The sequence below is a fragment of the Malus sylvestris genome, chromosome 15 (assembly GCF_916048215.2).
Source record: "Malus sylvestris chromosome 15, drMalSylv7.2, whole genome shotgun sequence".
Classification (NCBI taxonomy): domain Eukaryota; kingdom Viridiplantae; phylum Streptophyta; class Magnoliopsida; order Rosales; family Rosaceae; genus Malus; species Malus sylvestris.
In genome coordinates this window covers 1,519,195-1,535,804 of record NC_062274.1, presented here as the reverse complement: position 1 = coordinate 1,535,804, position 16,610 = coordinate 1,519,195, and the positions used below count along the sequence as shown (strand labels likewise).

General features: G+C 37.1%; 3 protein-coding genes across 3 annotated transcripts; all 3 read left to right on the top strand.

Moving 5' to 3' along the window:
• Window positions 1-4,338: 4,338 nt before the first annotated feature.
• Window positions 4,339-6,104, top strand: LOC126605872 (putative pectinesterase 11). Its single transcript, XM_050273320.1, has 3 exons — window positions 4,339-4,935; window positions 5,011-5,249; window positions 5,366-6,104. The coding sequence occupies exons 1-3, from the start codon at window positions 4,339-4,341 to the stop codon at window positions 6,102-6,104; spliced, it is 1,575 nt and encodes a 524-aa protein (XP_050129277.1).
• An 892-nt stretch (window positions 6,105-6,996) lies between these two features.
• On the top strand, window positions 6,997-8,825 carry LOC126604970 (putative pectinesterase 11). Its single transcript, XM_050272320.1, has 4 exons — window positions 6,997-7,474; window positions 7,586-7,774; window positions 8,073-8,311; window positions 8,501-8,825. Exons 1-4 carry the CDS (start codon window positions 7,076-7,078, stop codon window positions 8,688-8,690), a joined length of 1,017 nt encoding a protein of 338 aa, XP_050128277.1. The 5' UTR covers window positions 6,997-7,075; the 3' UTR covers window positions 8,691-8,825.
• Window positions 8,826-13,920: 5,095 nt separating this feature from the next.
• Window positions 13,921-16,059, top strand: LOC126603775 (phenylcoumaran benzylic ether reductase Betv6). The gene is made up of 5 exons (XM_050270734.1): window positions 13,921-14,290; window positions 14,370-14,504; window positions 14,762-14,999; window positions 15,259-15,462; window positions 15,625-16,059. Exons 1-5 carry the CDS (start codon window positions 14,108-14,110, stop codon window positions 15,789-15,791), a joined length of 927 nt encoding a protein of 308 aa, XP_050126691.1. The 5' UTR covers window positions 13,921-14,107; the 3' UTR covers window positions 15,792-16,059.
• Window positions 16,060-16,610: the final 551 nt, after the last annotated feature.

Below are 16,610 nucleotides of genomic sequence, written 5' to 3'. Positions count from 1 at the left end.
TTATTTTTTATTTTTATATATATATAAAAAGTTTGAACTTATTTTTTAAGTCGTACCTCAAGGTTCTGAAAAGATCTTCACATATATGTTTTCTCGAACTCTGAGCAGTCCTTGGACCACCTTGGTCCTAATGTCCATCCGCCTCTGCAACCAAATAGAGACGTGAACTAGTCATACTATAATTGAAACAACTTTATTTTACGTATTTTCAATCCACGTGAAACGTGTGACAAGCAGCCGAAAGTACACCAATTCTCAATACATGCGAGTAGGAATCCTTCGCACTTGGTAAGGCATGGCCCATTGGGACTTCCTCGTTAATTAATAAGAAAATTATTATTGACACTTTAAAATTTTCATTGTGCACACTTCATAAATGTGTTTTCTTTATAAATACTAGCATATGGGCACACACAAAGTGTTTGAGAAATTTTTATTTTTTATTTTTTTTGAAATAGAAGGAGAGAGGAAGAGAGTGATAGAGAATGTGGGAGTAGGATTTTTTTATTTTTTTATTTATTTTTGTTTTAAATTAGAGATATGTTAGGATTACATATAGGTGATGCTTTGAAAAACAAAAACAAAAAAATTTGATTGTGTGAAATTACATTTCTGCCACATATTTCTTATTCATGTTCAATTTTATTTAGAGGGTTAAATTGGTAATTTCATAGGATTTTGGTTGACAATGAGTGTTTTATTAATTAGTAAAGGTAAAAAAATTAGAGCGCAAAATTAGATTTTTGGATTGCAAATAACAATTTCTTCTAAAAATATGAAGCTATAAATTAGATCTTAAATAATAAATTTTCATTGTGCACTCTTTCATAGTATAGTTTTTTTTTTTTTTTTTAATATAAAAAGTTTGAACTTATTTTTTAAGTCGTACCTAAAGGATCTACTTATTTGAAGCCTGACTTATTATATTATCTTGATATGTCGTCCCAGAAAAGATCCACAAGGTCCGAGACTCCGAAGCATGAAATGCATGCATGTGAAGTATAATTATATATTGATTCTTAGCTCGAACCCGCCAAAAGTTTTGCCTGGTGGTATCGGAGAAATATATAAATATGGGAATATTCTCGTAAATTAGTACGAGAGTGAGTTTTAGTGTTTGGAGTTGAAGCCCCGGGCGGGATACCCAGAAACTATTTGACGGACGAGTCGGTCTCAGCAAGGTCACCAGCAGCAGCCACACTTGCACGTGCTATTGCCTTTATCTACGTGCTTTTGTTCTTAATTATTCTAGGGTTTCGTTTTCATGCACCAGTTTTCTAAATACAGTGAATGGGCTGAAAGATGGATGCGTACGTGTTAGGCAAGTAATTTAATTGACCACTTAACATCAGGGCAATCATTGGATCGGATTGGTTTGGATTGGATTAGCTTTGTTGGGTGTTTTGGAGGAAATGGAAAGTAGAAACACAGGTCTTGTCTTTCAATCTCAGATGAGATTGTTCACCGGAAATATTAGAGCTACGTTTGGGACGAAGATTGTTATGAGACGGAATGTTATTGTATTTGTATCTCTAGTCAATCACGAATTGAAAAAAAATGAGTTAAAACGTGTCAAGCGCATGATTAACTTAAGATTATGCCACTTCAACATTCTAGTTGTAAACAAGTTTCTATCTTACAATACGAGCAAAAACAATTTCTCGGACTTAAGTGATTATCGACTAGATTTTTATTCATTAAGATGCATGTAAAACAGTTAACTCATATAAAAGATGTAAGTGAAAATCCCTCACTAATGTTAAGGATAATCGTGCATGTGTGCGTATTTCACTTGCAGATGAAATAATTATAGACAAATCCACGTGTGAGTGATTCTCGGTACCATTTAACAAATATTATTAAAGTATTGACAAAGATATTTATCCTCATAGTCATATATTCATAGAATGTTAATGAGATCTAACCTCTTGTTCTGTTGGTGGAAGACATGATTAGCCATGGTCCACTCAACCACCAATTTAATTATTTTAGTTCAAGTACTCAGATCATAACAAGCATAATTCATATATCATATTAAAAACAAACAAATAAGTCCTTCCAACTGGCAAGGTGAGAACAAGTGGGCGTGACCAAAACATTTAGCAAAAATTATTAAGCAGTGGCAGCCATGACTACTGCTGGACTTGGAGGTACTGCCAACGAGGATACACCAAAGCTTGTTTCCCACAAATTTAATTGATTGGTAACTTTCGCAAGAGAACCATTTTATTATTGAACATAGAAAATGTTTGGGTAGTGAAGAAAGTTGAGATTCCACAATCAAATCAATTGGCAATATAAAGAATAGTTCAATTACTAATAAGTATATGTAGGGTCCAACGTGGGATTGACACTCTCAACACGCCTCTTTATGTGTGGCGAATTTTCAAGCTTAGCACGTGGACAACACAAATTAAGTGACGTGAAGCACACTGGGGCGTTTACACGAAGGACAACCTGCTTTGATATCGTGAAGAAATTTGAGGTTCCACTATAAAATCAATTGACAATATGATTAGTAACATAATTACTTATAAGCACATGTGAGGTCTCATTTTTTCTCGATATGAAATTGATACTCCCAACAGGTAGCCATGCCCCCTCCTCCTTGTTTTTTTATAAATTACACTGCCACGGTTGAAATATCAGGAGAAATGCCAGCTGTTTCTGTGCAACATGGTATGTGGATTTTTCTGCTAATTGTATTATTTATTTATTAAGCTGGTGATTTCATGCAAGATCGGGGTTTTATGGACTAGGCCGGTTTTTCAAAGGAGTTGCCTCTTCTTTTTAGGTCTCGTATCGACATGTTTATTTTCGTGCGTGACATATGGACTGGACTAGAGGAATGGACAACAATGTGAGCCAGAAGATGGAATTAGAGCCCAAACGATAAAGGGATTTGGATCCTCTTTTGAGCCCAAGGAGAGGATCCTCCTAACCAAGAACTGTGAGCCGTTGGATGAAAATCTAACGGCTATAATTATTATAACTTTAAAGGAACTCCCTTGTTTGTAGCGCTTGGATAAAAATCCAACGGCCCAAAGTCCTTGGTCAGCAGGATCATCTCCTTGGGCTCAGGAGAGGATCCAAATCCGATATAAAGAACTACACGAAATCTTTGTCATTCAAAAAGGAAAAGTGATTTTGTACTACAATTTAGTGGTATTCTCTTTCACTCGTAAGTGAGAATTTTTTGATTCAATTATTGCCAAAGACGAATTTTAACCATATTATTACTAGCCAAGACTGTAGATACTATTGTTTGTTCAAAAAAAAAAAAAAAAGGAGAAGTGATTTTATTCAAACAAAAAAAAAGGGGGAAGTGATTTCCTGTTTCGATTTACTAGTTTATTAGTGTACGTACATGAGATCGATTAATTTGCATTAGAGATTTGTGATCAAAATATCATTTTTGTGTCTAAATAACGTTACTAATTAAATAATATGTCACAACGTGATGGTTACACACACTACTATATAGTTTTAAATTCACTTAAATAATAACACTAGTAATTATTAATAATCAAGAAATCACATGTCTATGACATATCAACCTTATCGTTCATCTATTATTTAAAACAAAATCAATAACGCTAGAAGACATATCAACTTTATCGTTCATCTGCTTGTCGGCTACAATAATACGTACCACTTAATTAGTGATACAAAACTAAACACATATCAACTTTATCGTTCATCTACTTGTCCGCTACAATAATACATACCACTCAATTAGCGATATAGGTTTTGTATAAAATTTAACTATTGCAAAAAGCTATTAAATTTTTATATACAAAATCTAACTGTTAATTTTATAGACTACTCAGTTGTACGTAAAAGAAGAAAACTTCTCTTGTTGACATGTTTATTTTCGTGAATGAAATGTGGACTGGACCGGAGGAATAGACTATTATGAGCCATGCATAAGATAGAAGTACAGTCCACAGGACAAAAAGAACTAGAAGAACCATTTGGCATTCAGAAAAGGATTGTAATTTCAGCACTTAAAAATCTTTCCCCAAAAATAAAGGAGTCCAAAGGCAAAGGCGGAATCCCAATTAAATCGGTAAAAACGTTTATTGTTATATATTAAAATCAAATTCAAATCGAGTAGAACTGAGTTGAAACGGGTAACTTCCTGAGCTTTTGCTGCCGATCGACTGCTTGAACCCCTACCTGAACATGGAGATATTACCATATACCAGTATTCCTACATCTACATAGCATGTATATGGGAGCAAACTACTATATATATTTACAAACATCTACATATCTCACAGAACATCTCTCTTTGTTTCTCTCTACGGATCCCAAGCCCCTGCATTTACGGGCATAATGGCTAAATTTCTGACCCGTATGATCAAGTGCTTCTTCTCCATGGCCTTATTACTTCCGACTTTTAGGCATGCGCTCTCCCAAGCAGCTCAAGTGAACATACCCCCGGCGCCCCCAACGGTTTTTATAACCGTCGACCAGTCTGGCAGCAACGATTACACTAAAATACAAGACGCCATCGATGCTGTACCGTCCAACAATGCCCTGCCTGTGTATATTTGGGTTAAACCTGGCATCTACTACGAAAAGATTAATGTACCTTCAGACAAACCGTTTATAACAATAAGTGGATCGACAAGTTATGCAAGCGACACCGTGATAACGTGGAAGGAATCCGGCGAGATAAATGAAACCGCAGTCTTCACTTTATGGGCATCTGATTTCGTAGGGCGCAACTTCACAGTTCAGAATACGTATGGGACCGGTGGCAAAGCAGTTGCACTGAGAGTCTCGGGAGACAGAGTAGCATTCTATGGTTGCAGCATTATGTCTCATCAAGATGCCTTATTTGCCGATATAGGCAAGCAATACTACAAAGACTGCTACATTGAAGGAGACACTGATTTTATATTTGGAAGCGCTTCTTCTTTATTTGAGGTATGTATGTGACAGCTATATATATTTACGATAAAATTATTTAGACATGCAAAACTAACATACCCACACTAGTAGAATTGTCACATGCATTCGCTTTCGGAACAAAACGGAGCTATAACAGCCCAAAAAAGGGCTTCACCATCACAAGATGCAGGGTTTTTGTTCTTGGGAGGCGAAATCACTGGCGTGGGAAGGGCAGTATTAGGAAGGCCATGGGGTCCCTATTCGACAGTCATCTTTGCCTATACTAAGATGTCAAATGCGATTCTCCCACAAGGTTGGGACAGTTGGGGCCGATCAACTGACTACTTAAGGTTTACATTTTCTCATGTTAATTTTTAATAATTAGGTTAATTATTTAATTTCATTACTCTATTTATTTATTTGTTTTAATCTCTTTCAATTTGGTTTCAACTTGATGGGTATGTAGTAAGGTTTACTATGGTGAGTACAAATGTATTGGAGCTGGAGCCGTGACAGCAGAAAGAGTTGCGTGGGAACACAACGTTACGCCAAAAGAATTTACATCCTTCATGAACAAGGTTAGGGGCTTTGGAATTGGAAGCTGGCAAGGTTCAGATGGAGGAGGTTGGAAATATGGAGCTCCCCCTCGTGTCGGAAGAGATGGAGAAGGAAACAATGGAGGACGGCAACAAGGACCTCCTACTCCTATTGGAGATGGAGGGAAACAAGGATATCCTACTCCTATTGGAGGTGGAGGGCAACATGGACCTCCTCCTCCCGCAACTAGAGAAGGAGGACAATATGGAGCTCCCGCTCCCTTTGCAGTAGGATGGCAACATGGACCTCCTCCTTCTGTTGCGGGAGGAGGACAATATGGAGCTCCCCCTCCATTTGCAGGAGGATGGCAACAAGGACCTCCTACTCCGGTTGGGGGAGGAGGGCAACATGGACCACCTCCTCCTGTAGGAGGAGAACGAGAAAGAAACAATGGAGGAGGATGGAAACATGCAGCACCCATTCCCAATGGTGGAGGAGGAGGAGTAAGAAACAATGCAGGAGTAGGGCAACATGGAGTTCCTAATGTAGGAGGAGCCTCCATCGAGGGGTGGGCTGATGTGCAATGGAGTGGTTGTGAAAAAGGTGCTGCCCATCCAGGCCTTTGGGGATTGTCTCTTGTTTTGCTTCCCTTAATCCACTTGTCATAATTTTATGAGGGGTAAAATTTTAGGGCAAAACTTGGATGGGGGCGAGTATAGTAGAAAACTTTGTAAATCTATTAGTTTACTTTCCTTTAGTAATCAAGTTGTAGACTCTTATAGTTGAGACTTCAATTTAGTGACAAATGTAACTTTTTAAATGCATGCATAGGACATGTATGAATCCAAACAATTACTCCTTACAGTGTTTATGTTTCCACATGTGCCACGAGAAAAACTGACAATAATCAATATTAGTTGCACGCAATGCACAAAATAAAGTGCGTAAAGGCCTTTTATTAGTAGCTAATAACTTCATTAGTTATTGATACGCCTTCCAAATTTTTGCTCATTTTATTTTATTTTATGTAGTGCAATGGCCTTAGACCTATGGCGATCGCCTTTTTTAATTCATTGTGAGAACAATTTGGACCAGTTCCAGGCTTCCAGATCTATTTTACACCGGTAGCAGCCAATGTCAAAACTCCAAATCCAAGCAACTGAGCTGCCTGCTCAAATAACGTAATGGGTGATAAACCCTAATATCACACAAATGACATACTAATTCTACTTCTTAAGCAACTTCAATACTTGTGTAACATCAATTATCCAATCAGGCCGCCATTACAACATTTCATATCAACATAATCTGATCTTAACCACCTCATATCACTCATTTTAATTTCAAACATTTGTTTCTTCAGTCTCAAGGTACAAATATCCTGCCGCCGGCTACCCTGGAAATTCCTTACAATTATCCTCCACACGTTTACGTAAAATAATTCTTCAAACTCTTTATTCTCAAGAAAACGGCCCCACCTCCCTTGGGATCCAGCTGTAACTACTATATAACAATCAACGTCCATCCATCTTCTTCAACATTCAAATTTCAATCCACGTTCTTCAATATTCATTTCAACTTACGCATATATTCATTGAATTTTTAAGAGTATTTGAGCCAAAAACTTCCAATTTCGACCATGGTGGCTGTTTGTGGTACTTCTATGAAGACCAAGTGCTTCTTTGTCATGGCTTCATTGTATGTTCTTCTGGCGCTTTCTCAAGCAGAAGCGGAAACAACTCAGGGGTCCACGGCAATTCTAATAACCGTGGATCAGTCTGGGAAAGGCGATTACGAGAAAATACAAGATGCCATCGACGCGGTGCCGTCGAATAACGTCGATCTTGTGTTCATTAGGGTTAAGCCTGGAGTCTACAAAGAAAAAATTACTGTCCCCGCGGACAAACCCTTTATTACAATAAGTGGCACAAAGGCAGTTGACACTATAATTACGTGGAACGACAGCGGAGATATATTTGAATCTGCAACTTTCTCTGTGTTGGCTTCGGATTTTATAGGGCGCTACCTCACAATTCAGGTACATATATTTATATGTGTGTGTGTGTGTGTACGTATAGTACGTTTCACATGCATGTCCATGCATATATACGCTTGAATCTAATAATTTTAATTGCTGAATTCATTGCAGAACACTTATGGAAGCGGTGGTAAAGCAGTGGCGCTGAGGGCCTCAGGGGATAGAGCAGCATTTTATGTGTGCAGAATTTTGTCTTACCAAGATACCCTACTTGACGATACCGGCAGGCACTACTACAACAACTGTTATATTGAAGGAGCCACTGATTTTATATGTGGAAATGGTGCTTCTTTTTTTGAGGTAACTTATAGAAGAAAACAATATTGTTAGCGTTTTGGTTTTTGAAAATTATTGATTTTATTGTTTCGGTCTAAACCATCACACTATCACGCATGTTGTTATCAATATGTTCATGTTGTTATCAATATGTTCATGATACACTTGATCTATCTATATATTATAATATGCGGATTAGTAGCTAGTAACATGCATGTGATGTTAGGACCATCAGCTCAATGATTTCTCGAGGATTAATTAGTATGGTGCTAATTCATATGTTTGGGCTTCAATTGATGAATAAATTAATTAAATTTTCCAGAAGTGCCATTTGCATTCGATTTCGAATGGAGGAGGAGCCATAACAGCCCAAAGGAGGATGTCACCTTCAGAGGACACTGGGTTCTTTTTCTTTGGGTGCAAGATCACTGGCGTCAAAACGGTAGTGTTAGGAAGACCATGGGGTGTCTATTCCAGAGTCATTTTTGCCTTCACTTACATGCCTAATATCATACTCCCTCAGGGTTGGAACGACTGGGGTAACTCAGCCGACCAATTAAGGTAACTCTAATGATAAATTTTATTAGTATTCCACAATTATGACCAGGTGCTCCTCCGTTTATATGATGACTATTTTCCATTGCTAATAATGGCTTCTTTTTTTGTCCTTAATTTTGTAATCTTTTTTATTTTATTTTTTTATTTACGTTGGCTCAATTTCTAATTTTGTTTAAATTGATGTATATGCAGTTCTGTTTACTATGGACAATACAAATGTTCTGGACCTGGAGCTGTGACATCAAAAAGAGTTGACTGGTCACGAGTCCTAACGAGTGAAGAAGCTGCACCTTTCATAACTAAGGACTCCATTGACGGCAAAGCTTGGATTAGGGCAGCGCCTACCAGTTTCAAGAAGAAAGCATTTCCCCCCAAGAATTGATTCTTTAATCTTCTTGTGTGGAAATATATGCATAGTTTTATAAATATTTGATTGCAAAGTTGTTGATCTCATGTATTAATTTAAACATTCTTTCATTGAGTGTACAAATATATATACATCAATTCAATTTCTTTCTCTTGATCTGGCCATGTTTCAAAGCAATCGATCACCACCTTTTATATAAATGTTTGTACAATATATTACAAATTGTTCGAGTTCGTTGCCCCAAATTAATCTCCAAAAACGTCTAGACTAATCAAGTAATAATCATGCCGTAAATTTCAAGAGTATCATGAACGGGTCCCCTTAAGATTTAAGATGGAAATAAATAAACTAAATGTTTTCAAATAATTTTTTGAGACAAATCAATAGGGATTTTATTCAAATAAATACAATTTATAGGGAGAGCTCTCTAGATTATATCTAAAGGCTCCTCAAATCAACTATAAAAGAAATTAAAATATAAAACCAACTTGGTCAATTTATGAGCCACAACATTGAACAATCGACGAAGATGACAAACTCGAGATGCGGAGAATCTTTGGAGCCCTGGTTTGATATCATCAGAAATCAGACCCAATGCATAAGAAAAGAAATAGCAATTAATGTAAAATACTTTAAAGAAAAAAAAAATTAAAATGAACGACAGCATGCATGATGCATGCACGTACTACGTTGAGACCTTCCAAAAGAAATGAAGCGCATTAATCTGGTTATGGCTTGCATCCTCCAGCTGATCAGCAGCTAGCTAATGAAGCTGATAACTCTGACAACTAATGGCTTTCTTGTACTAGGATTCTCTCCCCTCCTATTTTGTCTCTCCTTTTTTTTTTCTCTTTCTCTTTTTATATAAAGAAATGAGATAGGATCCTCGCCATATCCTTTTTGTGAGGATCTGGGGATCTTTTAATTCGGTCTATTTATCGTATATTGTGCGGTCAATTTTCGTTAAATATTGTTTGTGTTTAATTTTAAATAATATAATTTTAAATATTTTTTTACCGTATGATGTACGATGAAAAGACAAGATTAAAGGATCATCGGATCCTCACAAAGAAGATTTGGCGATGATCAAATCCATGTGATACATGTCCAAAATACTCGAGTATTGTATTGCTGGCTTATATCTAATTAGGGGTGGGCGCGGTGCGGTTTGGTGCGGTTTCGAGTGAAACCACAACCGAAATCGAAACTTTTTGCGGTGCGGTGCGGTGCGGTTTTGAAGCCAAAACCGAAATGAAACCAAACCGTTTAGTTCGGTTCGGTGCGGTTTCAAACGGTTTCAAACAATCATTTCATTAGTAAATGCGGACTTAACTATTGACATCCGGATATGAATCCCATATCTCATTTCATCAGCACTCTCTACATTACTTCGCATAGGATGCACCAACGTGCAAATTAAAGAAGTTCATCGTCTATTTGGCGACTACAAACCACACAACAATATGTACTTTAGTTGGTACATCAGTGTTTCAAAATCAATGACAAAATCACAATCCAACCGTCTCAGAACTCATGCCCCCATCTAAACCTTCACCACCCTCGATTAGAGGTATGTTCCTCACAATCTCTCTCTCCCCTCTGCTGCCGTCTCTCTCCCCTCTGCTGCCGTCTCTCTCATCCTTCTCTGTCATCTCTCAGTATTTCTCCCTTTCTTTCCTTTCTCCACTTGCGGATCAGATTTCAGTTTTTATTTGCAATCGATGCAGAATCATGGATCAAATCTCTATCTCTCTGTACAAAGTGACCTCAAGAAGAGGGAGAGACATATGAGGGATGTAGGTTGATTTGTGGGAAATCAACAATCAAATCCCACAAATCTCCATCTTCAGTGTTTGGTTGTTGAGAAATTGAGGGAAAACGAAGGAAAATTCTGAATTGGTGAGACTGTGAATCATTGTTCTTTTACTAAATTTCAGTCTATATATTTAACATTTTAATTTACTGATTATATTTTTTTATATTTTTCTAAACCTTGAGATGAAATCTCGGAGCCAAGAATTTTTATTTAAACAAAACAAATTTCAAATAAAAGGATTTGAAAACCAAATTCAAATCCAAATTTTAAATCCAAACAGACCATTAATGATAAAGAAATAATCAATCAACGAATTAGGGAGCTTCCCGTCAAAAGATACTCACCACACAGCAATGAGCAATCCTGCCAATTGCCTGGAGCCAACGCGCTCAAATGTCAAACCTTCATCCAATGTTTTTCCGATCATATCCAGCCACCACTGCCCAACAGAGCTGCCCTCAAGCCCTACCTACAGTCGCAGAAGCAGAAGCAGTCGCTCGCAGGCAGTCGCTCGCAGTCAGGTGACCAGGTCGCTCGCAAAGGCAGATGCGGAGATGCAAGGAGGCGCAAACCCAGAACCGCAAAACCAAATGTATAAGTATAACCTAGTTGAATGAACTAAATAAAAATAAAAAAGTGCGGTTTTGGTTTCGGTTTCGGTGCGGTTTTGAAAACCCAAAACCGAAACCAAACCGTTTTGTGTGCCGCGGTTCGGTTTTGAAACCGAAACCGTTTCAAAACCGCAAAACCAAACCGTTTGGTGCGGTTTGATTCGATTCGTGTTTCAGTTTCGGTTTTCGGTTCCAAGTGCCCACCCCTATATCTAATACTTGCGGGCTGCCGCCAGTATTACGTACAACATTCATCCGCAAAAGGTTAACTTAGTGAATAAATCAGTCTTATTAACGTAGCGTCTAGCTAGCTTGCAAGATATTACTTTTGCAATTTTTTTTTGGGGGGGGGGGGTAAGAACGAAGGAAAATATATGTAAGGCAACCATGTACCATGTATATATGTATGTATGTATGTATATATATATATATATATATATATATATATATATAAGATTAACTTGTCAATAAATTTACAGAAACTGAGGAACTGAACTGAAGATCGTATTTGTAGAGATATATGATCATCTATTCATTTGTGTTTAGTTAAAGCAATTTGAAGAGAAGTGGGTTCACTCATGGCAGTACGGGACTCACCTGTCCTAATAAAGTTCAAGCCACGTATTTAATCCTAATCCTAATCCTGTTGCTTGTATTAATGTGTAGCTTATTCTGGAATTATCCATGTGTTCGATTATATATTTCACTTAATTGTGGGTCGCAATAATCTTTAATTCTTCAGGAGATTACGTGTGCGCAAGAGGAATCAATCACTCATCAAGGAGGAGATTGAAGCTTACTGGAAAGCACACAAGAAGTCAAATTGCATCAGCCTGGCACTATATATATATATATATATATATATATGTGTGTGTGTGTGTATGTGTGTAATACTCTTTTTATGATGTTATTGTTGCGCGTATAAGCAACTTTTCTAGCACAACTCATATCGAGAAGAAAATTACAGAAATCCAGCTCTTTTCCGGTGACCAGAACAAAGGACGTCACAGGTACTGAAGTCTGAAACAAGCCCTAGGGCTCAGAATATCATAAACAGCAATGGCTGGTAACATGTTAATTAGCATAATAATTTTCTTCTCATTTTTTATTTGTAAAACATAAATAAATAATTAATAATATTATGGATGCATGTATGCAGGTGGACAGTGCGCAATTGGGCATTTCTGAATTAACCTCCAATATCAGAAGCCGAATCCAATACTACTATTGCGTCACAGTTTCATGTATCCACTAGCTCGGCCCCTAAATCAAACGGCCATGATCAAATCAGTCCCTGAGCTGTCCTTAAGGCCCAAGAATCCGGCCCATAAAAGTCGGTCCATATGCTTGACCCGTCAATCATGGGCTCCTATGCAAATTAATTTGATCCGTTACCTTTTCTTTTTTTTTTTTTATTTAATTTTTAAATTGTAAGGACCTTATGACTTGGGAGATCGAGTTTCTTGGCAGTCATAGTTGTGTTTCTATTTAAGGATCTTAAGACTTATGTAAGTAAGTCTTATTTAAGGAAGTTTCATTTTATTTCTAATGTCTTCCATTACGACAGTTAAGATGTTACATCACGATTTTAAATTAGAAGAAAAATTTTAAAAAATAACAGATCTATTCACTGGCTTTTAATAATCTTTCGAGCTGTTGCATAATTTGGTCGGCTAACCATTCAACATTACTTTTAAACAATCCACGTTCTTAGGATACTCTTTCACAATCGTAAGCCTTACAAACATTGCTTTAAGAGGCTTCAATAAAAAACGTAAAGAAAATAAAAAGAAAGAGATAAACACATTATTTTTATATTTTAGATGACTCGTGGAACTTGAGGATGGGTTGGGGCAGCTTCCTTGCATCTTCGTGTTTTTTTTTTTCTTTCCATGAAATGATTCCTTTTGTAAGTAGTTGAATGCAAACAAACATGGCGTGACCACGCTTTCTTAGCCTTCACTCAAAAATCATTGTGCCTTTTCTAAATTCTTGTAATTATTTTTGCTATTAATTATGATCTTTAATGAGTAAAATAGTTCTCTTAAATGGAATTAGGTCATGGGTCTTTTATACAAATGATATATTTATATTTAAGGGGTAGGAGAATAAATTGGTTGCAAAATTGTCATTCATGAAATTTGAATTTAAGACATCTCACCGATAAATAAAAAAGAATACTATTAGACCGTAGTACTAAGTAACAAACCATGATCTAATTTATATTGTCCTTTTTGAACGTATTTGTTGTATTTTCTTTTCAACTATACTTGTATTTATATTGTCCTTGAACTTTCTATATTTTTTTACTAATTCTTTAATTAGTGGTTACACAACGACAATAATGTCTTGATCACGTTAGGAGTAAAGTATGAATCTGGAATAACAAGTGCAATGGTCCGGTTTGCCCTTACCAACCCTTTTCTTGAACAGCTTTACGAGGGTAGTTATAACTTTTCACATAGTATTTTTTGCTTCTAAATTAAGCAAAATTATAAAGAAATTTTGATCCAATACCTTTGTAGCTGTTCCTGTCCCACGGTAGGTAAGCTCTCAACAATATTCTCATAAAGTCAAACAAACAAAGAAAAATGGAGGTGGATTGTTTGCCCTTCCATTTCCATACTCTTCTCATTCTCTCATGTTTTGTGTAATCACGATTAATCTACGTTAATATTTTATATTCCTATTACTTTTTGTTTTATTATTATTATAAAAAATAATATAAAATGTTGACGTGGCTTAACCGTGACCATATAAACAAAAAGAAATGGAAAGAGTATAGAAATTGGAGGGCAGATAATCCACCTCCAAGAAAAATAAGGTGAACAGTCAATCCCACCATTTTCTTTCCCATCTAGAAGCATGTGATATAATATTATATAATTTCGTCCATAAATTGTGCTCTTGCTACTTTTATTCACTTCACAACTTCAAAAGTACACGCACGAAAGAAAAAACAAGGGAAAAGAAGAAGAATTTGAGATTCTTTTTTCGAAATTCCAATGGCGGAAAAGAGTAAGATTTTGATCATCGGAGGCACTGGCTACATCGGAAAGTTTGTCGTCGAAGCGAGCGCAAAGGCCGGCCATCCAACCTTTGCTCTGGTTAGAGAGAGCACGGTCAAAGACCCTGCCAAGGCTAACCTCATTGAGAAGTTCAAGAACTTGGGTGTCACTTTGCTCTACGTACGCATATTCATATTAATCTCTCTTTGTGTTTAAGTTAATTATGTTATGGTAGTTAATTATGGTGATTAATATGCAGGGAGATCTTTATGACCATGAGAGTTTGGTGAAGGCGATCAAACAGGTGGATGTTGTGATATCGACGGTGGGTTTCATGCAAACTGCAGACCAAACCAAGATCATTGCTGCCATTAAAGAAGCTGGCAATATCAAGGTTGGTGTCTCTAATTAACCAGAGGATCTATCGGTCAGGTTGTCTGATCAAGTGACATATTCGACTATCTAATATTAATATGTCATAGTGTCAATATGCTTGTTAGTGATAATCCATGTGAAAATCATTTGACGACTTAAAATTATCAGACAGTCTGATCCAAGTTTTGTCGCCTTCTAATTTAGGGGTTTTTAGGTGAAAGATTTGCAAAACTATGGGGATTAATATAAATAGAACTTGTCCTGTATTTTATGCAGAGATTCTTCCCGTCGGAGTTCGGAAACGATGTGGATCGAGTGCATGCAGTTGAACCAGCCAAGTCTACGTTCGACCTCAAGGTCCAAATCCGGCGTGCTATTGAGGCCGAGGGCATCCCCTACACTTATGTCTCCAGCAACTGCTTTGCTGGCTACTTTCTGCCCTCATTGGCACAGCCAGGTGCCACTTCTCCACCCAGAGACAAAGTCACCATCTTAGGGGACGGAAACCCGAAAGGTAACAATGTCAACGAAAGTACTTCTGTTCGTAAGCGATTATATTCATAAGCAATTATGTTATAAGTACTTTTACTAAAGGCACTTGGGAGGTTGTTCATGAAGAAGTACTTGCTAGGTGCCTCTCTACAAAGTACACAAAAATAGTTTTACTACTCGGAAGCACTCTAATTTTTCTACCGAATAGTTCATAATCGCTTTTGTTTGTATGCAATTGATTTGATCTCAAATATGCTCTATATTTTTGGTTAATGTTGCAGCTGTGTTCAACAAGGAAGATGACATTGGAACCTATACGATCCGGGCCGTTGATGACCCAAGAACATTGAACAAGATCCTCTACCTGAAGCCTCCACAGAACATCTACTCCTTCAATGAGCTTGTTGCCCTGTGGGAGAAGAAGATTGGCAAAGTTCTTGAAAAAGTCTACGTCCCAGAGGACAAAATTCTCAAGGATATTGCAGGTCAGTAATTAATCATCCATTTTTTGACACAAACGACAGTGGAAGGGAAGGAATTCAAACTCGGATCTCGAGTGCATGAGCGATTGCTCTTAATCAACCGTGTTATAAGCCTCCTGCAGTAATTAATCATGGTTTAATTAATTAATGTTGTTGGTTTTGCAGAGGCCCCAATTCCAATCAATGTGATATTAGCAATCAACCACTCAGTGTTTGTGAAGGGAGATCATACCAACTTCGAAATCGAGCCGTCGTTCGGAGTTGAGGCTTATGAGCTCTACCCTGATGTGAAGTACACCACCGTGGATGAGTACCTTGATCAATTTGTTTGAAGAGATTAAGATCACAGGACTTCTGCTATTATGTGTGCTAAATATCTCAGAAAAAATAACGTTAAATGTCGTTAATGTTGTTTGAGCGGAAGAGTGTGTGCGACGAGAACAAAATTTACAGAGTTTTATTGTAATTTCCATGTTTTTCCTGCACATTTGTGGTTGGTTTTGATTTTTAGAGATGTCAAAACACTTTGAGAATTGCCTAGTGTATATCACGTCATGGTGATACGAAATATAAAAATAAGATGATATACTCTTGGCTGTATTTACAATTTATCTCTAGGTTAATCGTCATGAACTCACAAGTAACATAATCTTTTGAATATAGAACATACAACCCCCATATGTGCATTGTGTGTCTCATAGGTTACAAAATCTTCTCATATGACCCCCACATTGATCTCACTCAATAACCTAATCAAACAGACCTAGCGAAGCTTCTCTCATTTTTAATTTGCAACTATTATGAAATGCTTTGGAGCTAAACACACATCACTAAGTTACAAAATATTTTGAACATAGAATCCATGTATTAACACCGTTCATGGAGCATCTATCACAAGAACACGAGATCCTAAATATTTTATCTCATATGATCCCACACTAGTCTCACTCGGTGCGAGAACTGTCCTAATCAAGCAGCGTAGCGAATATCTTTGGTCCCCTTATACCTTTATAATCGTTACGAAAATGATGTTTGGTGGCCAAACGCACAACATAAGTTGAAGACGAACAGAAAACGCATGACTTTGACACACGAAAGGAAGCACTTGCACAGAGCAAGCAACCATCATCACAAGAACAGAACTAGTGGTG

Bases quoted from the DNA above. Each gene is read 5' to 3' on its own strand.
- LOC126603775 (XM_050270734.1), top strand. From the start codon at position 14,108: ATGGCGGAAAAGAGTAAGATTTTGATCATCGGAGGCACTGGCTACATC. The intron at 15,000-15,258 runs GTAACAATGTCA...TTAATGTTGCAG, and splicing joins AGGGGACGGAAACCCGAAAG to CTGTGTTCAACAAGGAAGAT. The intron at 15,463-15,624 runs GTCAGTAATTAA...TTGGTTTTGCAG, and splicing joins AATTCTCAAGGATATTGCAG to AGGCCCCAATTCCAATCAAT.
- LOC126605872 (XM_050273320.1), top strand. From the start codon at position 4,339: ATGGCTAAATTTCTGACCCGTATGATCAAGTGCTTCTTCTCCATGGCC. The intron at 4,936-5,010 runs GTATGTATGTGA...CCACACTAGTAG, and splicing joins GCGCTTCTTCTTTATTTGAG to AATTGTCACATGCATTCGCT. The intron at 5,250-5,365 runs GTTTACATTTTC...ATGGGTATGTAG, and splicing joins CGATCAACTGACTACTTAAG to TAAGGTTTACTATGGTGAGT.
- LOC126604970 (XM_050272320.1), top strand. From the start codon at position 7,076: ATGGTGGCTGTTTGTGGTACTTCTATGAAGACCAAGTGCTTCTTTGTC. The intron at 7,475-7,585 runs GTACATATATTT...AATTCATTGCAG, and splicing joins GGCGCTACCTCACAATTCAG to AACACTTATGGAAGCGGTGG. The intron at 7,775-8,072 runs GTAACTTATAGA...TAAATTTTCCAG, and splicing joins ATGGTGCTTCTTTTTTTGAG to AAGTGCCATTTGCATTCGAT.